The 25,179-nt window shown below is 43.4% G+C and overlaps 2 protein-coding genes across 4 annotated transcripts in view; one reads left to right on the top strand and one right to left on the bottom strand.

Annotated features, from left to right (window-relative positions):
• LOC147305502 (PDZ domain-containing protein 4-like) overlaps positions 1-20,294 on the top strand; it is a 53,396-nt gene extending 33,102 nt beyond the window's left edge. For all 3 annotated transcript variants that reach the window (XM_086277617.1, XM_086277615.1, XM_086277616.1), the window contains 14 exons: positions 1,139-1,379; positions 1,514-1,598; positions 3,676-3,774; positions 4,501-4,563; positions 8,030-8,131; positions 12,308-12,768; positions 12,873-13,059; positions 14,243-14,675; positions 14,890-15,304; positions 15,412-15,482; positions 15,660-16,006; positions 16,915-17,055; positions 17,330-17,442; positions 18,528-20,294. In XM_086277617.1, coding sequence (XP_086133743.1) covers positions 1,139-1,379; positions 1,514-1,598; positions 3,676-3,774; positions 4,501-4,563; positions 8,030-8,131; positions 12,308-12,768; positions 12,873-13,059; positions 14,243-14,675; positions 14,890-15,304; positions 15,412-15,482; positions 15,660-16,006; positions 16,915-17,055; positions 17,330-17,442; positions 18,528-18,771 — 3,002 coding nt within the window. In that variant the 3' untranslated portion in view covers positions 18,772-20,294. The remainder of the gene's footprint in view (positions 1-1,138; positions 1,380-1,513; positions 1,599-3,675; positions 3,775-4,500; positions 4,564-8,029; positions 8,132-12,307; positions 12,769-12,872; positions 13,060-14,242; positions 14,676-14,889; positions 15,305-15,411; positions 15,483-15,659; positions 16,007-16,914; positions 17,056-17,329; positions 17,443-18,527) is intronic.
• A 700-nt stretch (positions 20,295-20,994) lies between these two features.
• LOC147305501 (protein CD300H-like) overlaps positions 20,995-25,179 on the bottom strand; it is a 4,372-nt gene continuing 187 nt past the window's right edge. Inside the window, exons 2-6 of the mRNA XM_086277819.1 lie at positions 24,275-24,601; positions 24,101-24,160; positions 23,702-23,827; positions 23,593-23,621; positions 20,995-22,333 (exon numbers count right to left, since the gene is read on the bottom strand). Coding sequence (XP_086133945.1) covers positions 22,193-22,333; positions 23,593-23,621; positions 23,702-23,827; positions 24,101-24,160; positions 24,275-24,601 — 683 coding nt within the window. The 3' untranslated portion in view covers positions 20,995-22,192. The remainder of the gene's footprint in view (positions 22,334-23,592; positions 23,622-23,701; positions 23,828-24,100; positions 24,161-24,274; positions 24,602-25,179) is intronic.

Here is a 25,179-nt window from a genome sequence, read left to right as displayed (position 1 = left end):
CCTCCATCAGTAGGTAACATTTCAGACAACTGCAAAGTGAAAGCAAGGCGATCGAAAGGTCCCACAGCCAGTGAACGCATCTACTGCCACTTGGTCCTTTCATATGAGTCAGTTAGCCCGATTAGGCTCTAAATCAGCCACCACAGCAGGACTTAGTGAAGGCCAGTATCATGGTTTGATTCAAAACCTTGTGACCGGGAGGGGTGAGAGAAGGAAGACAGGATAAAAGACTTATAAATGTAATGCAGCTGTTATTGAGGGCGGAGAGGTGATTTGTGTTTGTGAGCAAATCTCCAGCAGATAGAAAAGACAGTCCAGGTCTGATGTGGACGAAAATGTTGGTGAGCAACAGATCACAGGTGCAAATAGTCTGTAAATGCTGGGAGTCTGGGTTCATGGTGTTCTCTTCTCTGTAGAGCTTCTGAAGGTCAGCTGAGTAAATCTGAGAAAAAGCAAAGCCTGAAATGTGAAGGCAGCGTTTGGCTTCAGATGGACTGCTACTTTGTGTGATAGCAGGACGTCTGAACTCTTCATCATGTTAGACGCCACCTCTGAAGGTTGTAGCTCAAAGCTGCTCCTTTGATTTCGCTGACCTGATCATGCACCACCAACCTGGGACTCTCCACCGTTTGACCCTAGAACTGAAGAAGCTTCTCGGATGAGAGGTGAAACGTTTTCAAGCAACTTAAAGAAGTCCGGATGCTTTTCTTTCCAAGCTCCTTAGAAAACATTCTCAGGTTCACAGTTGGAAGAGTAAGACAAAGACAAAATGAAAGGTTGGAGCTAGAAGTGACCAAAAGGATAGGAGTGTGTAGCCCAGTTAACATTTATTTCTGCTATAAAGTCAATCATTCTCATATTAGAGTCTAATGAGGAAGGGCAGTTTTTAACACGTCTACGTCAGTTACACTTTTCACATCTTTCTGCTGTACATGATAAGCCTGGGTTAGCAATAAGCACCCCAAATTATAACTACTTGTTTGGATACAGTTTGTTTGGACGTGGTTCCATGTGGGACATCTTCAAATCATCACAAAATATTATAACGTGTAAATTTCAGTTTGTCCCAAGAGTTTCAGTTTAAACTCGGCTCCGCTCCGTCATCTGTGCTCCTGAATCTCCTGCGTCTCCTCCTCAGGTACGTTGGTGTGCGGAAACGGGACGGTCAGCTCCTCCGTCTCTTCTGTTGCCATGGTGGCGATCCCTGACTGTGTTGACAATGCAACGCAGACTGACATCAGTTTCCAGAACACTCTGACCCTGGGGAGAAGCAGAGGTCACCACCACCACCATGGTGAGGGAGGCTCCTCCTCTCCCCCACCACCTCCTCCATCACCTCCCCTCCCTCACCTGGCAGTGCCGTACGAGATCAATGAGTTGTACGTTCTGACTCGTGGTCATTTCTTCACACTAAAACAACATTGATTTAAAACTTTCCACACATTCCACAAATGTCTCAAACACTGGACACGATGGTGATCGGTTCCTCTGTCCCCCACCTCTCTGTCTCCAGCTGTGTGTTTGAATACAACGACCCCAATGACTACTTTGATGTATCCAACCACGAGGTGGACAGGCAGGATGACCTGGAATATGAGGTGAGAAAGCGTCAGCTGCATTTCCAACAACCAAATGACACAAAATGAAAATGCTCCAAAAATTCCTTCGGCAGTTTTTCCCATTCACTAACACAATGGTTGTCAACCTTTTTCAAGCACTGGGCCCCATCCTGAGAGGAACCTCCACATACCCAGAGGCAAATTTCTGACTCCATGAAAAATACATGCACAAAGCCACATGCAAGTCACTTATCCTGATGAATACGTCTGGAATATAAAGCAGGGCTCCCAGCTGTGGTTCATCATGTCAGCTCAGAGCAAAGACTCAATTTTCATGCATTTTCAATCACGTGTCTCCCCTGTGAAAGCAAGACAGAAGATACCATTCACTGTTTCACTGCATGTGAAGGATATCCAGAATAAGACTGAAACACATTGGTTGGCCTGGCTGTGTTCACATTTTAATTTGATCCATATGAGCCACACAGTGGATGAATTTGACTGCAGCGTAGGAGACGGTAGTTTACGTCTCCGAGACAAATCTTTGTTCGTTGGTCTGGAGATAATTTTTCACAACTGATGCATATTAAGACTTAAAGTAGCACACTCTCTATTTGAGTCCAAACTAAACTGTCTACTGCGCTCACTCTGCATGCACCTTTGTGGGCGACATTTCCATCGATCCACATTTTCTGTTGCTCATCCAGGACGGGTTTCAGCAGTCGCCTCCAGCTGTTCTGGTGGGACACCGAGCTGCTCCCATCCCTGTCCAGTGTGCCTTTGAGCCTCCTCCCTGCTGACCTCAGCCTCACATGACTGCGGTGTAGTTCATTAGTACTCTGATACTAGTCTGTTTTTAATTTATGAAATTAACTTGTGTATAATATTTATCAGTATCAGATTTAGTATTTTTGCATTGTCCTTTTCTCATGGTGGAACCAGTTAAATGATCATTCTTTTAAAGGGAGCATGAAAAAAGACGAGGAAGATGTCAGAGACGAAAAAAATCACTTGAAGTAAAAAATATAAGAATTCAGACATTTATACCTGTGCAGCAACAATCAGGCCATCGAGAGCGTGACTGAAACAAAATGACTTATTTTGTGAGTAAAGGTCAGATCCGTCATATTTTTGGTGTATAAATATCTAATGAGCCGCTGTTTTAGGCTGAATGGATGCTTTTCTTTGTTTCTGCTTCACTGGTTTGACTGTTTCCTCAGACAAATGACAGTTTGGTCATTAGAGAGGTCAGCAAAGTGGAAACGTCTTTTCCAGCTGGTATATCAGAGACTTCCTCTGTCATTCAGTTCTTCAAATTACAATCATTAGATAGCGTGCCCCCTTACTTACATCCTTATCTCCAGATTTAATTGCCTTCCTTGAATTTCATCCTTCATTTCCTTCCTAAATCACCTTCTCCTCTCTGTCCATTTCCTCTGTTGATGCCCTCCAGCTAAAACCAGTGAGGTGATTGCTGGATATGTGATGGTCTTAACTGGTCTTTACAAACCTCATCCTATTGTTGATGGTTTGCGGTGGTCTTTGAAGAGCGCTCACTTGCTCTGTCTGCTCAGTTTTATCCTTCAATAAGGTTTCTGTTCAAAGTCAGTTCGATCAGACATTTTAATCGTTTTTATCCCATTTCTCTGACCTCATTATCGCTCCTAACCTTTTTATTTGCCCTCTTGTTCCCCTCACAAACATGGATTCTCTCACCCTTCAACATATTTGTCACGTATCAATTATTAGCAAGTTCTGTGTGTCAGCGTATGAAATACAGTGAAAGAACAGACAACACAAACTTTATCTGATCAGGTCTGTGTGAAGTGTCAGGTTATGGGTCAGTAACTTTAGAAAAGCATTTGGGTCTCTGTTAGAGTGGATGGACTGAGAGCCTCAACGGTTTTTCAAATGTTCAGATACAAAGAACAGTGAGATTTTTCATGTTGGACCGTTTCAGCTTTACACTGAGCTGTAAAGGAGACGGGAGCCACTCAGATAATATTCATGATAATAACTGCTTCACACTTGCAGAATCAACAAACAAACAAAGCTACGTGAAGAGCTGCGAGGCTCACCAGGAAGCATCTAACAGTGTTACCTGTGTTTCCTGCAGGAGGTGGAGCTGTACAAGTCCAGCCAGCAGGAGAAGCTGGGTCTGACGGTCTGCTACAGGACGGATGATGAGGAGGATCTTGGCATTTATGTTGGGGAGGTAACAGGAGACAGGAACCTATCTTCTTTTAGCCCTTTATTTGAAAGTCATTAGTGCATTTACTAATTCACTCTCTAAACTCACTCTCTAGTAGTTTTTCTGTACATCATTTGGTAACACTTTATAACACGACCCTTGAATAAGGCGCAAGTACCCTGTACTTATGTGCAGTTTGAGGGCAGCAAGTCAGGCTTTTGCAGAAAACAATAAAACAAGTACACTGTAAGTATCCTGTAGTTTCTATGGTGTGCTTTGTGTTATGCAGTGACTAAGGTTCTAGTATCCTGTACTTATGATTTTACAGGGTACATGAGATGTAAAATGGGGAAATATTGCTTGATTTTCTGGAAATTTACCATGAAATGACCCAGTGCTTAAAATTTTATTTTTTGTTATTATTTTATTGTTTCCTGTAAAACTAAAAACAAAACTGTGCATAATCACAGGGTACATGTGGTCTAACAGCGTAATTATTTTATTGTTTCCTGCTAAAACCTGACTTGCTGCCTGCAAGTACAGGGTACCTGCGCCTTATTCACGGTGTTCTACAGTGTTACCGCTCATTTAATGCATCCATTTAATGACTTCATTCATTACTTCTTAGAACCAGCCTCTCCTAATTTCTATTAATTAGGCCAGCCTATAGTGACTTACTCATGTATTTATTATTAATGCATCTCTTTCCTAACTTATGAGGTAATGTATCACTTCTCACTTTCATGCGAGGTTAATCCAAACAGCATCGCAGCCAAGAACGGACGCATCAGAGAGGGCGATCGAATACTGCAGGTACGCAGACTCAAAACAAAAGGGAGGTGATTAAGAAACACTTCCACACTTTCTACAGAGCACAGTTATTAATAAACACAGGTGTTGTTTTTAACTGATTTGAAATTTTGAGTTTCGTCCTTCAGGTAAGTCAAAAACACGTCCTCCAGAAATAAAGCACAAACGTGTCCTCTCCCAGATTTAATGACTGTGAGGGTTAAAACAGACTCAGATCGAACTATGTAAATTTATACCTGCGACCCCTGGGACACTTCTGTCCAATCAGAGCGAGCTGTCAGCAGCCCAGTTACTGCTTCCCTAAAAATAGACTGCCAGAGAGAAATGGTGGGGGAGACAACATGTCACCCTGCGCTTCCACCGCTGCTCCTGAAGGCTGTGTGCAGACACTCGGAGACAAAAGGTGAACTTAGATACAGCTTTAATCCTGAACTCCAAAAAGGTACCAAAACTAAGACTCCAAGGTAAACTTACACAAACAGAACACACAGCAAGATAAGGATAGATGGCGACACAGAGAAACACAGGGCTTAAACACACAGAGGGAGCAATCAGGGAAAGGGTAACAGGAGGGACAACAACTGGGGCAACTCAGGCCTAACGAGACAAAGGAAGCACGACCAGATGCATTAACATGAGACACAGACTTTCAAAGTAAAACAGGAAACATAACACAGACTCACAGGCAGGCACTGCAACAGAGGGAACAGAGACGTAGACTGACACAGAGATACAGCAACAGAACAGAACCCGAAAACACAACTGTGACAAAGAAACCAAACGACTGGAAGTGATAAACAAAGCAAAAATCAAAGTCCAATAATAATTCAATTCTATTTTATTTACATAGCGCCAAATCACAACAAAAGTCGCATCAAGGCGACTTTCTTTGTCATTTAATAATGAACACTCAGAACTCTGGGTCGACGACCCAGGCACCCCAACAGTTCCTGTCTGTTTGTCAGAGAATGGAGACTGGCATAACACAGCTGGCAGTCAATCTTAATGTATCTCATTCTATAGTTCTTGTGCATGAAACGCTGTGCATATGAAACAGCTGCTCTAAAACACAGTGATGGTGAGACGCAGTAAAATAAAGGTAATTAACCTCGAGTCCAGACTAAAAAGGAACCAAATTTGAGTTAGACGTTGTTTGTAATCTGTTACAGAGTGAATATAGACTCAAATAACAAACAGTCAGCTCCTGCTGCCAACATGATGCAGGAAGGAGAAAGAAGAAGGTGTGAAAGCCTGATGTCAAGTTTTGAAATGTGAAAACAGGAAGAAGGATCCCAGAGAAGACGAGTGAGGACAGCTTCGTGCTTTAAGTGAAAACGGGACTCGCAGTAGGGGAATCAAAAAACAGGACAAACAGGAACTACAGGATAAGAGCAGACCAACAAAGGAAATGAGAAGGACACTGCAATCTGAAAAGCTGTCAAATGAAAATGATATAAATAGAAAAAACACAAACACGTCACCTACAAACTCGGAGCTTAAAACGACCTGCTTGATGGCGTATTGATGCCCAGGCTGCCGTCACTACTTTACCAACCACTGTTAGGCTACCGTGAGGTTGGGCCGTCTGCAGGAGCTTTAAGCACATGGAGTCTGTGGCTGATCCGTTTCACGTGTGTGTGGTTCTTCATGCTTTACGGAGTGCTAACTAATGAAAACCTCACACTGAAGCTACTGTCTGCTTATCATTGTTGAATCCTTAATGCTGATTTAGATTTCCTCTTCATGGGAAACCCCCAAACTCCACAGCCTCATATGTGATACTGCACAGTGAATTCCCCGTACCTTCTGATTGGATGGGAGCTTACAGCCTGCCTTTAACGTTTTCTACTGTCGTGCCCATCAGCGCACAATGTGCTTTGAAGTAGCAGCCAAGAAAGGTGTAATTTAAGTCTACGAGCAGTGAACACCCGTGTGCACACCTGTGTGGATCAGCGCTTGTATTCAAATGGTTTCCACATGTAACGGTCTGCAAGAGAATGTAGGGCGCCATAGCCCCGTCCCCCAGGGCATGAAGCAGGCATGGAGGAGATCCAGGCCCCAGACATCCAGAGGCCCCAGAGTGCGAGAGCCCAAGGAGGACCACCGGAGGGGCATCGTGCCACCCTCATGGGAAGGGCTGAGGATCCCCAGATGAGGGGTCACCCAGGAGCCACCGAGCAGAAGCTAGAGGGACCTGCACCGGCGTGCCCGCCGGCTCTGCCAGCAGCCAGCTGTGCCAGAGTGAACCGAGCCGCAGGCACAGTTCACTCTGCGGGAGGGCCCCCTGCACCCCGGAGGGGCCTGACCGAGCAACAGGCGCCAGGCCCCTCCAGGTAGCCACCGGGAGTGAGCCGGTACATACCTGAGCGCCCAGCCCCGGACACCAAGAACCACCAACGCACCGACCCCTAAGGGCATCAGTCACCGGCAGGGAGTGTGGTGAGGGGAGATAGGCCTTGGAGGGCCTGGGAGTTCCCAGAGAGGTGGAGTCTAAGACCCGACCTGACATATAGACACAGACAAACAGGCACACACAGACACAAACATGCATTCCCACCCTCATGCACACATATACAAACACTCAGCACTCACCCAACGTAAGGATTGACATAAATGGACATGTACACACAATCACACTCCCCAAACATACTCTATACCCCGGGTCCAGGTACCCTCGCCCCCAGAGGGGGAAACAGAACCCAGACCCAAGAGATGTTACCCTTCACCCCGGGGTGGAGGCAAGCAGACCGTCCCAGGCTCCGCAGCATCAGGGAGGCCAATCGGACAGCTAACATCTCCTCCCAGCCCCCCCGCCCCGATGGCTAGCAGAGAACGGGGGTGTGTGAAGACCCCATACCTCCCTCCTATTATTTCTAAACCTAAGAGAACAAGTAACAGCATGAGAACATGAGTGCTGCAGATGGACGGGTGAAATTTCGGATTTTTCCTCCAAAAAATGTAGAGAGATACAAAATTCAAAATTCATTACATGTGACAAAGACTGAGTAGTAGTACTCTCAACCACTTTACTGTCTGAGGTGACTTAAGTGGAAGGTTAATTAAGCCTTTTAACATCTGACTGTTCTCAGAGTTTGCCTGTCAAAGCCAAATATGAATAAAATTTATCTTCCTGACATTTCTACTCTCAACCCGCCGACTCACGACCCTGTGAAAACAGTGTCGGGCTAAAGGTAAAGCTGCGATGTGATAAGAATAGAACAGCAGCACCATCACCATGGTAATCCTGCTGTGGACAGATGATGCAAGCACCAGTTCCCATGACATCCATCCCCACAGGGAGGAAGGCCCTTTAAAACAGATGTGCTGTCTCCCTACAAGTGTGGGAAATCCACCAGTGTGGGTATTTTAAAATAAGAAAACATTAAACAAAAGACTAGTTTAAAAAAAGGACAGCTACCTTTTTTATTCCTTCTAATGATTCTAAAATAACTCCTCTCTTCTCTTCCAGATTAACGGCGTGGATATTCAGAACAGGGAGGAAGCCGTGGCCATTTTGACCCGAGAGGACAGCATCAACTTCTCCCTGCTGCTGGCCAGGCCCGACATAGAGGTAGCAACACCATTCAACCAGCCTCCTAAAGAAGTGCACATACTTCTACTGATGAATACTAGTCCTCTTTAACACTGATGAAGGTCCTAACTGTGTTTAAAAACACTGAAGGGCACTAAATTGTCCCCAGAGGATGAATCCTACAAACTTTGATTCATCATCTAGCCAGTCCCTCCTCGGTCTTTCCTGGTGTTGTGTCCATAATGCATCCTAGTCAGATTCTTCAACCACCTGAATTTGCTTAATAGTTAATAAAATAATCCTAATTCAACCAGTGTGTAAATAAATAAATGACAGTGCTTTCCTTCCTTTTCGGGAACAGAACAGGAGCTCTGTAACTTCAGGTTGAACACTGTCGCTCCTGTTTCATCACTCAGCTCGCCTGCAGCCCAGTTTACTAACCTACTTTCTGTCACTTGTGCTGCTGTGGGTGGCCGACATGAGAGGAAACCTTCATAAAAATCATATTCTAGTTCACAGCGTGCTTACAGTCCTGGTTTCCTCCAACAGGAACAATATGTGTTTGCTGCTTCTATCCATCAGTCTGTGACCAATGCAGATGGAAACCCAACAGCTGGGTTGACAGTAAATTGATCTTTTTGTTCAAATATTAAGTCTGGAGCTCTGGTGACCTTTCCTGTCTCGCTACAATCATGATGAAATGCACCATATAATGTTTCAGGGTCACATGAATTAGGCAAAACCTTTAGTTTCCTTTTGATCATCACTGAGCTGTAAATGTATCAGCCATTGGGACACACACACACACACACACACACACACACACACACACACACACACACACACACACACACACACACACACACAGGCATGCACATCTCTTCAAACAACACTCTCTTGCTATTTTGAACTAGAAGGTTTCTGCACTTGCACACACTCACTATTCAAACAGATACAGCAACAGAACAGAACCCGAAAACACAACTGTGACAAAGAAACCAAACGACTGGAAGTGATAAACAAAGCAAAAATCAAAGTCCAATAATAATTCAATTCTATTTTATTTACATAGCGCCAAATCACAACAAAAGTCGCATCAAGGCGACTTTCTTTGTCATTTAATAATGAACACTCAGAACTCTGGGTCGACGACCCAGGCACCCCAACAGTTCCTGTCCGTTTGTCAGAGAATAGAGACTGGCATAACACAGCTGGCAGTCAATCTTAATGTATCTCATTCTATAGTTCTTGTGCATGAAACGCTGTGCATATGAAACAGCTGCTCTAAAACACAGTGATGGTGAGACGCAGTAAAATAAAGGTAATTAACCTCGAGTCCAGACTAAAAAGGAACCAAATTTGAGTTAGACGTTGTTTGTAATCTGTTACAGAGTGAATATAGACTCAAATAACAAACAGTCAGCTCCTGCTGCCAACATGATGCAGGAAGGAGAAAGAAGAAGGTGTGAAAGCCTGATGTCAAGTTTTGAAATGTGAAAACAGGAAGAAGGATCCCAGAGAAGACGAGCGAGGACAGCTTCGTGCTTTAAGTGAAAACGGGACTCGCAGTAGGGGAATCAAAAAACAGGACAAACAGGAACTACAGGATAAGAGCAGACCAACAAAGGAAATGAGAAGGACACTGCAATCTGAAAAGCTGTCAAATGAAAATGGTATAAATAGAAAAAACACAAACACGTCACCTACAAACTCGGAGCTTAAAACGACCTGCTTGATGGCGTATTGATGCCCAGGCTGCCGTCACTACTTTACCAACCACTGTTAGGCTACCGTGAGGTTGGGCCGTCTGCAGGAGCTTTAAGCACATGGAGTCTGTGGCTGATCCGTTTCACGTGTGTGTGGTTCTTCATGCTTTACGGAGTGCTAACTAATGAAAACCTCACACTGAAGCTACTGTCTGCTTATCATTGTTGAATCCTTAATGCTGATTTAGATTTCCTCTTCATGGGAAACCCCCAAACTCCACAGCCTCATATGTGATACTGCACAGTGAATTCCCCGTACCTTCTGATTGGATGGGAGCTTACAGCCTGCCTTTAACGTTTTCTACTGTCGTGCCCATCAGCGCACAATGTGCTTTGAAGTAGCAGCCAAGAAAGGTGTAATTTAAGTCTACGAGCAGTGAACACCCCCCCCCCCCCCCCCCCCACACACACACACACACACACACACACACTGCCATGATAAATGTCTCTGGGATGACAGCAGGTCCCACAGTGTGTCCATATCTGCTGACAGAGGAAGGACGGCAGCCCACCATATTCACACATGTCAGCTCAAACACACCTGCACATACATACTTATGGATGATGTTCACAGAGTGTGTGTGTGTGTACTCACATCAACCAGATGAGTGAGCCGTCACTCAGTTACCAACACACACATTTATGACATCTGCATGTCTTCGTTTATGTTTTGCATATATCATGCATGCAGCAGTTCATTCCACCATCATGTAACTCGTGTGTAAAATCATGTAAAAAGCATACGTAACAATAAAAGCATTCGAATCCACAAACATCCTGTTTCGCACTTCCTACTGTGGAATAAACATCAACACGCTGTCAGCACAAACGATCACATGTCCAACAAACCTAAAAGCTCAAAGTGTTGGAAGTTCAGAGTGAGGTTTAAGAAAGCCACTGATAACAGCCGACTCCAGTTTATATGACAAAGAAAAGAGACGATCAAAACACAAGATTCATCTTTCTGGAAAATTCTAAGCAATATTTTCTTTTATTCAATGGACAAACTATGGCTGCTTTAGTTCTGACACCCATCTGTCTAATCAGAATAAAACATCTGGATGCTGCCGTCAGCACTACAGTTACTGACCATCACATTCCTGCAGATGAGGAGCTATTTACCTCTTGCCTCTGTCACATGCCGCAGGCATCAGTGCAAATATGAAAGCTTTTTATAATGACTGTATAAAACAAAGAATAGTAGATGAACACACCTCTTAAAATGAATAAAAAATAAATCAATAAAAAGATAAAAATAAATGATAAAAACAAAGAAAATCCCTATAAAAACTAGTAAAATGCCACAGGAGGGGAAAAAAGTGGGTTTCAGAGCTGAAAAGGGAAGAAATGGATCAACAGAGGAAAATGAAGGTGAAATATTCCTTCTGTCAAGATGCTCACAAAAAGTCCAAGCTCTTGTAAATAAAGGCTCATAGTGGATTAGACCCTCTTCAGTCCAATCACATAAAATACATTTTTAGACTTTAGGAGCTCTGAAATGCAGGCATGTCCCACTGGGAGGAGGCCCCGGGGCAGACCCAGGACATGCTGGCGAGATTATATCTCTCGGCTGGCCTGGGAACGCCTTGGTATTCCCCCGGATAAGCTGGAGGAGGTGGCTGGGGAGAGGAAGGTCTGGGCCTCTTTGCTTAGGCTGCTGCCCCCGCGACCCGGCCCCGGACAAAGCGGATGAAGATGGATGGATGGATGGATGGATGGATGGAAGGAGCTCTGAAATATCTCTCATTATAAATATTTACCATCTTCAGGTGGCCTTCCTAACCAGCTGGTTTCTGTGGGTTTTGAGTAAGTCGCTGGGCCACAACACATTTCAGTGTTCATTTAATAGTTTTTAGCTAACAATGTGAATTTATGTAGACAGTGAAAAAACAACCAAGCTACTGAAAGCGTGAGGGTTTAAACACACACACACACACACACACGCACGCACGCACACACACTCAACAAATCAGTACTGTGTGCAGATTTTAACAGACGACAGTACAATGTTGACATTAGTCAAAGTCAAAAAATCAATTTCATAAGGAAACACTGATGCATGAGCTCTCTAATAAGAAATCTGCAGCGTCAATAAAGCACATTAAAGTCACATGAATTCATTTTTCTTGTCAACAACAAACCTGTTACAGCAGCTCCCACAGAATACTCCCATTATAACCCAAGAATGGAGCTGGCAGCACGTTTCTACTCTGTTGTACTGACACTAGTGGGGAAATGTAACTTTTAGCTCTCTGTACTCAGTGATGTGTGACGCTGTGCAGCTCCTGTTAACCCTCAGCTACAGTCTGCACACTGAGCTAACACTCTGTGCTGAAAATCGTTGCCTAACCTGAGAAACTGTTACAAAAGGATTTGTCTCGCTGCAGCATGGCTCTTGACCTCTTTAGTTCATTTTCACCTGGACTGGCTTGTGTCTCTTTGCTTCCAGAATGAAAACCCCATCGATCCAGAGGAGGACATGGAACTGACTCTAGAGGGAGCAGACTTTCCTTCAAACCCACACATTTCATGCTCTCTCAACTCCTCTCATAATACTGGCTACTACCGCCTCCACCAAGGAGGAGAAGGCAGGTCATCCTTTCCTTTAGGAGGAGCAGGGGGAGGCAGAGACGGTGAGGTGGAAGATGAAGAGGATGAAGGAGAGGACGGCGAGCGAGGAGAGAAGGACGACAAAGAGCCACCGGTCCCCCTCCCTCCTCTGCTGAACTTGGCACCTCTGCTGTCCAACAGCCAGGAGCTGGACAGCGGGGTGGGTCGGACAGATGACAGCACCCGCTATGAGGATACATCTGAACATGACCTGCTGGGTGATCAGACCAGTGCCTGTAACACCAACACCACCAACACACCAGGCAGCACCAGGAAGTTCAGACCTGGACCCAGCCCCAGGTACCAGAGAAAGAAAGTTTATTCAAATTATTAAGAAAAAAATGACAAACTCACAAGCTACAATTTGACTTTAAGTGTTTTTCTGCTCATATTTCTGTACCCAGGCCAAGTCCTAGACCAAGTCCTGGCCTCGGTCCCAGCCCTGGGCATGGTCGAGGAGACGTCACCCCTCCTTTCCTCCACCTGCGCGATCTCCAGCTCAGCTCTGACTCTCTCCCAGGTCTGGACTGGGGAGCTGGAGGAGGAACAGCAGCAGCAGCATACAGTCCTCACCACCATCACCACCATAAGGTATACTAAGTTCAAATCCTATTAGGTGATCATGTTGTTGACTTATTGTCAATAAATAAAAAGCTCTAACCCTGGTACTATCCACTTTGTCTGAAAACAGTCACATACATCAGCACAACTGTGCAGCCACAGATGGTTTGTCTTACCCTGGAGACCACGATCATTTGTGAGGTGTTTGTAAAATACTTCTGCAGGAAACAATGGGCTTGAAACTGAGTACCACTGACATGGATCAGAGTACTCTGATGGACTCCTGCACTGTTGGCTTTGGGATTTCTATGGTGCATTATGAAATGAGCAGCATGGAGGTACAGCAGTTACTTTTGCCTTACAGCAAGGACGTCCTGGGTTCAAATCCAGTCTGTGTGTTGTTTCCAACAGTGCAAAGTCATTTTGGGGTTTAGGTTAACTAGTTTCATTTTAAACTGACTGTATGCGTCAAGAATGTGTGTAACATGTGAGTGTGAATGGCCGACTACTCTGTGACAGACTGGTAACCTGTCCAGGATGTGCTCTCACTCTATGGTAGCTGGGCCCCGAGTTGTATAAGCGGAAGAAAACAGATTTATAAAAACTGCAGAATAATAAAACGTTTCTTTAAGATGTCCCTAATAATGCAGGCAGATTCTCTGTGGGATGTACTTCATGCTCAGCTGTGACGCTGCACCAGGAAACCCTCAAAGCTGTTATCTGAAGTGGTACTCTTGAGTTGTTTCATAGCAACAAGCCATGGGACCAACACTTCCACTGAAATGGGAATGCAAAAGCAAACACCTACCAGTGCTTGTCAGATATAATGGTACTGTGTTACCAACCATAATGCAGCTATGAAGGAAATTCTATCAGAAACATCTGAAGCATTTCTCTGACATTTAAGCACAGACCAGAGTTGTGAAGCAGCAACTACACGCAACACATCTCAGCAACATTTCCTGAGATCTGTCATTGGATACACCATTGATTTAGTATTTAAAACCATACTAATAAATGTTTCTGGTAGATTATTTTGCACTGAAAGGACCCAAACCCAGACTTTGTATTTTGGGTATCCTCAGAAAATATGAAATCATTATTCATATTTATCGTCAATAAAAAAGCCGATTGTCAATACATGTATTTGTGGTTACGCACCATCATAGTTAATGAGCTCTATCTGATGTTACACCTCATGTCCAACCTGCAGCATTACCACCACCATCACCAGCCTCTGACAATGACCATGATGATGCCGGGCCTGACGGAGGAAGAGTGCCAGCGTTACCAAGAGCTGTTAGAGATCAAATATCAGTATGAGAGACATTTGGAAAGACGCCGGAGAGAGCTGGAAAAGGAAACCACTGAAGCAGAAGTTAAAGGCCGAGAGGAGGGGGACGAGGCAGCAGAGGAAGCTGAAGGCACAGCTTCTGAATCGGTAGTGGACGTGAACAGCAAAGAGATGCCAAGTGAGCACGAGTTGGCGTTGATCGAGGAGGAGCTGCGCCACCTGGAGTTTAAGTGCCGCAACATTCTCCGAGCACAAAAGATGCAGCAGCTCAGGGAGAGATGTCTGAAAGCCTGGATGATGGAGGAGGAGACGGTGGCAGGTGGAGCGGGCCGACCAGGACCCTCTGAAGGAGGTAACAACCAGCACCAGGGTAGGAAACAAATAACATCCGGACGTCTTTAGGAAACATGTGAATTATGACACAGAATTATACTAGGAAAAAAAACTGTGATAGTGATAAAACAACAAGCCATCATTTATGTATCCAGTTTACTTTGGTGTCATTAGACAAAGCAAAGCAGTTTTGATTTTTAACAGTTCATTCATTTCTATTTCTGAACTTATAGATTTGCATAACGAGGATAATGACGATCCTCATCACCACGAGTTGTCAGCCATCAACGAACTCCCGGAGCGCGAGCGATCGGATGACAAAGACAGCACCAGTGCCTACAACACCGGAGGGGAAAGCTGCCGGAGCACGCCATTGGTCAGCACCGAGCAGATCCCGCCTCTTCAGGAGGATGAAGATGAAGGAGGCAGACGCCTGACCTCTCCACCTCCGCTCCTCCCCCTCAGGCGCCTCCCCCCTCTAAACTCCCCCCTCACGCCTCGATGTCACAGGAGGGACCGAGACAGAGAGCGGCGTCACTCAAACCTCAGCTGCTCCTTCTCCCCGAGCACCTACAGGAAGTACGAAACCTCCAATGGAAACTTTGCAAATGGCTCAAGCTCCACCCCCTCTACGCCTTCAAAGTTCAGGTGTTGGTTTTGCTGCAATGAGCGTTCTTTCTATTTCCATATGCATATTGACCTTTGTGATATGTTTTAATAATAGTGGATATTTTGATGTATTTCGCCTTCATCAGATCTCTGACCAGAGAAACGGGGTCAGCTTCTAGGAGGGGTATGGCTGATGGAGGGCGGAGCTCCAGAGCAGGTATAATCTTTCTCTGTAAGCATATCGGGGTCATGTTAAGAGCCTTTCCACAGGTTTATAATGAAGAAACAAGCATATGAGCTAAAGAACACTTTCCTTTAAACTGATGTTTGTGGGTAACGTGCAAAACTTCTTTCTGGTTTTTGATGATCATTTCCATCACTTCTATGACTGCAGGTGGAGCCCCCTACAGACCTGAAGGTGGAAGTGCAGAGTCGAGCCCCTATTTCACCCGGAGGCAGCACAGACACAGCAAACCGTTAGAACGCTATCAGAGCTGCATGACCCTGCCCTCCGAGGGTCTGGTGGACCCCCTGGACCGAGTGAGAGACAGCGGCAGGGAAGACGGGGAGGAGAGGGGGGTAGCCACAGGCAGCAGTGGGCCGGCAAGCCCCAGGAGTGTGAACAGCGCCCCCTGTGGTCTGGAGGACCACCGTGCAGGTGCCTCACGGTTAGGACTGGCCTTACCTCTTGGACTGACTCACTCATCACCAAACGCGTCTCCACAGCGCATGGAGTGGAAGGTAAACGGTGCAATAGCACTGAAGGGAAAAGAATAAACTGGTGGAGTAGCTGCAAAATGACCAGTCCAGCATATCAAGGGACTCATCACAGGTTCCTCTCCTACAAGGCTGGACATCATTTGATGTCTGAGAAAACCCTCTGGCCTTAATAACAACTACAAGATTGTTGTTTTTGATCATGATCACCAGGAAAGAGATTAATTGTTTCCCTGCTGTGTTTTTATTCTTTTTGGTGGTTTCTTTTTTTCCTCTCAGCAGGTGATCAAGCAGGTTGTCAGTGTCTGTTCTCTCTCCATCCTTCTTCTGCTCTATTTTTCTTTTGCTCTCCTTCTGTTAACTCTCTTCCCAACCTCTCTTTTTTCCTTTTCCCCCGTCCCCCGTCTTCTCTGTTCTAATTGTAATAAGTCCAAATGAAAACAATAAAAATAAATAATAACAAAGGTCAAATAAAATATGTCAATCAAGTGGACCAGTATAGCAAAAGCTGTAATGGTCTACTTGATTGCTACAGTGCTGGACGGGACATTAAAAAAAAATTTAAAAAAGAAATTAGTTGTTCATCAAAATGATACAGAAGCCTCTGTGGCCCAGTTTAACATGGTTCACTACTGTAAAGCACTGAAAATGATGTCAAGTGATTTACACGATTTTCAGCTAAAGACCTTCAGTGTCTGTGCATAAAATGTAAAATCTTTTGAAAGATGCCATCACAACTGAGCTACTGGAGCTACGTAATCAATAGAAAATAAACTTTCTACATTCAGCTTAAAGACTCAAGGCCGAAGAAAAGCAAGAGATCCAACAGCAGCATGCAACAACAGAAACATTTCAAACCTTCCAGAGAGCTGAAACTTTAAATGTCTGGTCTTCCGTTGACATGAGATGCTAGGTGTTCTTTTCGTGTCCAGGTAAAGATTCGCAGCGATGGGACTCGTTATGTGGCCAAGCGGCCGGTCAGAGATCGTCTGCTGAAGGCCAGAGCCATGAAGATCCGCGAGGAACGCAGCGGCATGACGACAGACGACGACGCTGCCAGTGAAATGAAACAGGTAGAGTCTGCAAACATTAATGACAACATGTCACTGGACTAAAAGAGCTGAGATTCAAACAAAAAGTATGTCCAGTATGTGTTGTTACTTGTTTTCTGACGAGCAAATCTCGATTCATCGCCACAAACATGCTGTGACATCGTTTTCAACTGTCATTAAATCCTAGTTTACATAAAACAGAAGTACTTTAGCCCTTATATTTTGCTTCTGAGCCCAATAAACATGACAAAGTCTCATTAAACCAGCTTTAAACTGGTTTCTGTCCTCTGCACAGGGTCGATACTGGAGCAAAGAGGAGAGGAAGCAGCAGCTGCTGAGAGCTCGAGAGTACAGAAGAAGAAGAGAGTTCATGATGCAGAGCCGTCTGGACTACATGAGAGGAGACAGGTACGGGGCGAAATCTACAACGACACCCCAGAAGTTCAGTCATTATTACAGATACAAACATAAAAGGTGCCACATTTATCCTCAGAGTATGAAGTTCATCACTGTCAGAAGTCTTTTCAACTGTCGTCTGTCGGAAGAAATGATGGTGTTGAAATGACACATTTACTTTTGACTGATGTTTAAAACGTTGTGGTGTGCCATGTTTACCCACCTCTGTATTCATCAGCACAGTTGGTGTGAAAATCCATAAAACATCCCAAAGACAAACTCCTCGTTAATCCGGACCAACAATCCATCAGTCAAACGGCCATCGTGGTTTTCTGTAAATACAGACACTAAAACGGTGAATTCTTTGTGGGTCAGTGAACCATTACAGACCCGAGATCCTTGAGATCACCTGTGAAATCCTGTCAGCACAGACCTTTAAAGGGTCAGAGGTCAGGAGAGAAGAGCGGAAACCTCACATACCTTCAAACTAAAATATTTATAGAGACACTGGTGCTGCAAATCAATGTTTTTAAAACACAGGTCTGACTTCATTGGTCCATCTCACGGTGCTCAACTGATGAGTGACGGCAGATTACAGGAGGACACGTAATGAACACGTTTTCAATACTGAATAATTCATATTGTACTATTACACACATACTGATATTACAATGCAGTGCAGCTTTTTGATTTTATGTGTAGCTTTAAATATTGCGTAACTTCGTTATGCGCTGAAATGTCGTATCTGTGGCTCCGACGAGTTCCTCAGGATTCCCTTCAAACAGTAGTAGTGGGATCGAACCACCGACCTTCTGATTAGTGGCTGACCTGCTCTGCCACCTGAGCTACAGCCACCCTCTGTGTCTGCATGTTTAGTTTTTTTTACATTTTATTTTAACAGCTTGAAGCAACTGTTTATGTCCACCAGGGGGCAGAATACATCCTACTGGTGAGAGCCACAGGACTCAATCGTGCAGTAGACAAGTGGCTTAAAAAAGTGTTTACACAAAAACAAAATAGAGAAAAAGAAGGAAAATGACACATTTACTTCATTACGTGAAGTTCGTGAAGGCACTGATCAGTCTTTTTATTTTCAGGGATCTTTTGTCATCAACAGGGGGCGCTGAAGAGCCCCATTTATCCCAGAGCCTCCAGTTTAATGTGCAGCATAACTCACCCAGCAGCAACATCCTGCAGCTGAGCCAGAAGAAAATCACAAAGAGGAGGAATCGTCGCATTCTCGACAACTGGATCACCATCCAGGAGCTGCTGGCTCACGGCTCGAGGTCACCGGATGGAAAGAAAATTTACAACCCTCTGCTGTCTGTCACTACTGTGTGACCTCAACAAGGAGACCATGGAAACACACAGTGTGGACCTAGAAGCTCAACGCTCTTTCTTTGTGGAGTTAAAAACATGAACACACCAGAAAGAGAGAAACTTAAAGAATTATAAACAAAGGTGGATAAGAAGAGGAGAGACTTAAAACAGAAGCATTTGGCCTCAGAGGAGGAATCCTCCGAGCATGAAAAGGAAAGAACAGAGATGAGTGAATACTGAAGCTAACAATCCTCTTCACTTTCTGACGTCACTTCAAACTCATTAGAGATACACGTGAGGACGCATGAGCCTCGAAAGGAAACAGAAACGTCCTGTTCTGGCCTCGGCTGTGACAGTCTGAAAACAAGCACAGGTTTGATCTCCTGGTCCTTCAACCAGGTGCACAGTCACATCGCTGTTAATTACACATTTTTCTGTGAATAGCAAATTTGTGCTCATGCTAAGACTTTTCCATCAAGAAAAAATGACTATAAGTGTAATTTTAAGAGAAAAACAGGCCAGAAGACGTTTATGGAGGATTGAAACTGAAAACATCACAAATAAAGGAAGGAAAACATGAACGTTTTCTTTCACATTCATTATTTCTTTCTGTCCATGTTGCTACTGAACATGAAGCAGATTCTAGGTTGGACCCCCCCCCCCGTCAGCCTCATGTTTGCTGTGTCTGTCCTCCACACTGGTCGCAGGTGTGAGAGCGCTCTGTGATAAACTGGCAGCCAGTTCAGGGTGGACGCTGCTTCTGACCCCGTGGACCCTCGATAGGAACAATATTCCTGCCACCAACAATTGGATAAGCAACATTTATCCCTGTATGATATATGACATGCCTACTTATCTATCCAAACGTATTGTTGTTCATTCAAAACAAATCAGTTTGGAAAGAAATAGGAGTGAAAATTCCAAAACTTTATACATAAAAAATAAATAAAGTAATTCATTTAAAAACAAACTATATGAATGAAATGATTACAAAATGATAAAAAACAAACACTAAAAACTGTAAAGATTCATGGATGTGAAAGGTTTTGGTCCTTCATGAACTCCTCACGTGTGAAGCAGCGCCAGGAAGGAAGTGACATCACTGTTTAAGGACAATACATATTTACTCAAACATTTACTGATACTGAGTAAAATATGATTACAATACTACTACTAGCTGCTGTGTGATCTGTGCTGTCATGGTTACGTTACACAACACCCGTCTTCTGATCATCATTTGTAAATCGCTTTCTCAGAAAACCTTTTAAAGTTATAACTTTTGTAAACAGTTTATTCATGTTGACGGTTGATACATGTTAAATGTTGAGTCTCATATTGTTGTTAAAATTTTATAAATTTTATAGATTGTGTTGTTTATCCTGCAGGAGCGAGCTGCAGGTCCGTCGTTGTGCTGGACGCTGTGCAGGTGTTCAACAGAGAATGCATGAAAATGATGTACTGGACTATTATTGGATGTCATTCTTAAAGTGCTGTAAAGTACATTCTTAGCAGTGAGAGGTGTGAAAGTGTTAAAATAAAATAAAAAGGCAAATGAGAAATAAAACGTGTTTCCTGCTTTCTTTGATATATTTGGACATCTGTTTGTTTTAATTTATCAGCTGACAGAAATGTATTTACTTTAGTAATGAATCTTAAAGAAATAATGCTGCTAAGATTAAGGAAAAAACAGGTAAAAGAGTTTTGCTGACACGTTTGAATTTCTTTTAGTTTCCACCAAGAAGTTAAAGCCTTTGTCACTTTGTCACTGCAGTGTGGTTGTGTAGTAAGAGTCTGCAGCTCCGCATCAGTGTGCTCAGTACTTCATACTGTCTTTGGATATATTATGAAAAATGTTGATCAGCAGGCCGAGTGATGCTCATTTTGGATATTTTGGCTCCTATCAGAGGTAATAATGCCCATTTAGGGAACAGCTCTTTGTATTTGACGTGTCCACAGTCAGATCGTCTCTCTTGTGAAACAAAAGCAGGAAGATAGAAGTCAGTGACATCATCAAGATGTGACTAAAAAGACTAGCCTAACTTTAGCTGCTTTGCCTTTATTGCTTCCTAATTAACACCATGTTCTGTGTGACTGTTAGGAGCCTCAGTTACAGCTAAATATAAATCAAACATACATCTATGAGACACCACGATGAAAGAGACACAAAACAACTCCAGTTTGTTCCACTTTTTATTCTCTGCGGTTGTTTTTGTTAAATTGTTAATGACCCTTTGGGTCTCTGTACCCAGTTGTTCTGGTCCGTTTTCCAAATATGATAATAAAGGATCACAGTCAGCTTTGTGCTTCTATCAAAGGACCTGAATGTGTGCAGGGAGTGAAGAAAATCATATTCTGTCGAACCAAGCGAACACTTTCACAGTGTGGACGTCACACGTCACATCCATCACAATAAAACCTGAAATCCACATTTTGTAGAAGCTGTAAATATTATAAATGCTGTAAAATTCATAACAAAGTAAAGGATGTAGTTTTAGAGCGTGTATAATAGACGCACACCAAATGCTGAACAAGTCAGGAGGAAATTATTGGTCAACAGTGACACCTGCTGGGTGGATGTGGAAGCACTTTTCACATGTTTGAGCTGAGGTGGGTGTTAGAGTTCCCCTCTGTGACGCCCCATGAGACACTAATACCACATTAAATACTCTAGAAAAAGCATTGAGCTTAATATTCAGTTAAATGCAATTTCATTTTAAAGCTTTTTTACATTTTAGCATTGATATTTGATATTTTTCAATCATTTTTCATCTTACACGTTTACACCGTCGTAGACAAGAGCGTGTTAGTCTTTGAGGACAGTGCGCTCCTTCCTGCTTGTATATGAGTCACTTGCTGATTTGTTTTGTCTGACGAGTTCAGAATCAGTTTGTTTCTGTCAATGAAATTTGATTTTAAATCAACAGTTTTTATTATACAGGGTAATGAATGATGGCATGTGAAGCCTTGTCAAGGTGACTTAAGACTAAAATAATAAAATCAAATAAAAATGAACGTAATACTACTCAAAATATCAAAACATGAAACAAAGCTTAGAATCTGGACAAAGTAGTAAAATAAAAATAAACATAGTAAACGTAAAAAAATCACAGTAAGAGAAGGAACGATTTCAGTGTGAGGTAAGAGTCGCATTTCACAGACGGTACACACACCAGTGTGTTTGTTACAGGAGGCCAATCACAAACTCACTATTACTTCATAATGTGCCAACAGGTGCGCTGACGCTTACGAGGGTGTTGGATCATTTCTGTGGACCAAGTTGTATTTAGGAATATCACTTCCTCATGTGTCCCAAACACAAACTCAGGTTGACGCCCATGACCTACATGTAGCTTCTATTTATTTATTTATTTTTATAAGACGTGTGATCATACACGTGGGTATAAAACGTTAGAAAACATCCGTTTTTCACCGATAATTGTAATCACTCTTGAATCCCCTTGTGAATCGTGTGAGTGTGTAAGAGTGTCGAGTAGGTTGTGTCCTGGTCACTCCTGTTTGGATCGAGGCTCTCGTAGATGGCGTCTTCACGTGTGTGAAAAACGGAGTTTTCATAAGGTTCAATCTGAAAATAGAAACAACAGTTTTAAAAGTTTGTTGGGTGAGAATGTTTCCACTGAAATGAAACTTAAACAGACTTTTGTTAGGGTTCCTGGGTCGGTGACCCAGTGTTTTGTGTTTTTGGTTATTTGATTTTGTTATTTCTTTATATTCTAGCTTTGCTTTACGGGTTTTTCTTAAGTTAAGGTCCTCTGGGTGGGGTTTGGTTAGAGTTTTAGTGTTTTGGTTTTCTGTCTGTGTTCCTTTGTTGCTGTCTTCCCTGTCTGCTGTATTTCCACGTCCAGTCAGTGTCTGTCTGCCCTGGTCCCACGTCTCTGTTCCCTTTGTTTTAGTGCTTGCCTGTGAGTCTGTTTATGTTTCCTGTTTTACTTTGGAAGTCCATGTCTGATGTTAATGTGTCTGGTTGTGCTTCCCCTGGTCTCGTTAGGCCTGATTTGCCCCAGCTGTGTTTCCCTCCTGTTATTCATTCCCTGATTGCTCCCTCTGTGTATTTAAGCCCTGTGTTTCTCTGTGTCCATGTCGTGATCTACTGTTTATTTTGCTGTGTGTTTTGCCAGTCCACCGGTGTTAGTTTATTTTGAGTTTTTCCCAGTTATGTTATGTTTGCGTTCAGCATTAAAGCTGTTTTGGTTTAAGTTTGTCTCTGGAGTCTGCATCTGGGGTCCTAGCCCTGTCCGCACACAGCCATCACCTAACAACTTTAAGTTTCCTTTAACTCCGCCCAGCTCTTCAAATAATCCTGCTTGTGTTGCCATCTAGTGGTGACAACTATGTGTGAGTTACACGGGCGTGGCATCCCTCTGAGATATGATGCGCGGGCAGCACGGTGAGCTGCCAGCTCGGCTTTTCTCTTTGTTCTGTTGCTTTCATGGTGAAACTACCCTTTGCTGTGGTTCTGTTTACTCTGCATTTCATGCAACAGATACATTCACATATGCTTAGAGCTGAGGATGTCATTTCTAATAAACCCCTCTTTGATTCTGCTTTGGGGTAATCTGAATACATTTCTGTATAGATGGAGATGCAAATAAATGAAATTCTCACACTCTCTGAGGTTCAGACAGATTTCTTTTAGGTTTGGATGCATTTTATTCCAAGTATCTAAAACAATCTGTGTTACTGCACTGAGCCTGTCAGCTGATGGTTGGAGGGATTTGCTTTCCTGACTTTCCTGCTGGGTTTAGACAGTGATTAGGTTCAAGAAAAAAATAGTGCACATGGTCAACAATGACAGTAAAAACAATAAATAAAAATAAACAGTACCTTTGTGTTTCTGTAATCAAGGGTTACTCCTGTGAAACGGAGACAAACAACAGTCTGGATTTGAACTCATAGTAAAGAAATGATAAACATGCAGTTGGAGAACACTCACCATCAACCTTCCTCTGTGTCTTCTTCTTGCAGCGCAGGAACAGAACGGCTGCCAACACCAAAACGACCACAGGAACACATACAACCAGAGGCAGGAAGTGCTCTGAGCGTGTGTCAGAGACCGAGGCTGAGGAAAATGAGAAGGGATGTGACGAGCCACCAATCAGAAGAAAGATGGCATTAATGGAGAAAGAGCTATAAGACCCCGCTGTTAGAAACAGACTAGGTCCATTTTGAAATGTATTAAGTTTTATTAACTGATTGTGAATTTTGAGTTTGTCATGCAGTCACTTGCTGAACATATCTGCATTTTCTTGGGATTTTTATGCTTTTCAGCACAAAATGTTGTTTTTGAGGCATCACACAGTTTAAGCTCTGCACCTTTAAACTCACGTCTTACCTTTGCTGCCTTGAGACAGAGTGGTCGAAGGTGTGGAGCTGGGTGAGCTGGTAGTTGGAGCTGTGAACAACAGTGAAACGTCGTCTGTTAAACAGAGGTGAACTTTTCATTTTTCAAATATCCCAAAACAAGTCAATTTCTGGTAAATGTTAATAATAATCTAATAAAACTCACCAGCTTTAACAATGAGTTTAACCTCCTGTTCTGAATTCCAAAAGAAACTGCTCAGACCACACTTGTAACGCCCAGCGTCAGACATGGTCAGTGGCTTGATGGTCACAAACAGGACAGGAGAATGCACTGTACCTTCATATTCAATGCTATATTTGCCTTTTTGTGCTTTTTCCTCAGATGTTTCAATAAGAACATTGCCTGGATTGCAATTTTCCTTACAGAAGAACTTCCTGTTTCCAGAGAAAGAAAAGTGGCATCGCACTGTGATGCCTTGTCCTTCAGTTCCTGTAACTGATATAACCTGTGCACTGATGAGCCCACACAACTCTGCTGGGAAGAGAAGAAGCATACTCAAAACACGTAACCTGGTAGTGAAACGTGTGACGATAGCAGAAGCAACAGTGAGCAACGTTCAGCCTTTCACAGTTACTGCTGTCGGATTAGTTAATTTTATTAGTCCTAAAATACATAAAGCTTGATAACGTCTCTGAGACAAGTTTAGATTGTTTGTAGTTTGTCTTTAGTTCAGTGCAGAGTGCTGGCTGTGTGGTGAGAGAGCTGTAAAACAAGGTCAATTGTGTCATTTCCTTATTCTATAAACAGACACCTGCAAACAGCAGACGCACGTCTCGTACCGGCGGGCTCGCTTTAACAAACTTATGTAGCAAGCAAACAAAATAATCTTTCATTATGTGCTTCTTTTCAATTTTCTGAAGGTGTGAAAGATTTCTGGAGACGGAGCGTGCACAGGCAACACCTGATAGCAGTAACTCGCATCACTACACGCACAGAGGGAGCGGTCCTCACTTTGTGCTTTTGAACTTTACTACTTTAAAAGTTAAAAACAAATTTAAAGCAACTGTGAATCTTGATCTCATATGGAACAGAGACTGGACTAAAGTAAA

Source organism: Aulonocara sp. 'chitande type north' Nkhata Bay, linkage group LG20 (genome assembly GCF_057382095.1).
Source record: "Aulonocara sp. 'chitande type north' Nkhata Bay isolate Kocher_YH1m ecotype deep benthic linkage group LG20, A_spYH_male_GT1.1, whole genome shotgun sequence".
Lineage (NCBI taxonomy): Eukaryota > Metazoa > Chordata > Actinopteri > Cichliformes > Cichlidae > Aulonocara > Aulonocara sp. 'chitande type north' Nkhata Bay.
Note: the sequence above shows the minus strand (reverse complement) of the source record. Positions and strands in the feature narration are given on the sequence as shown.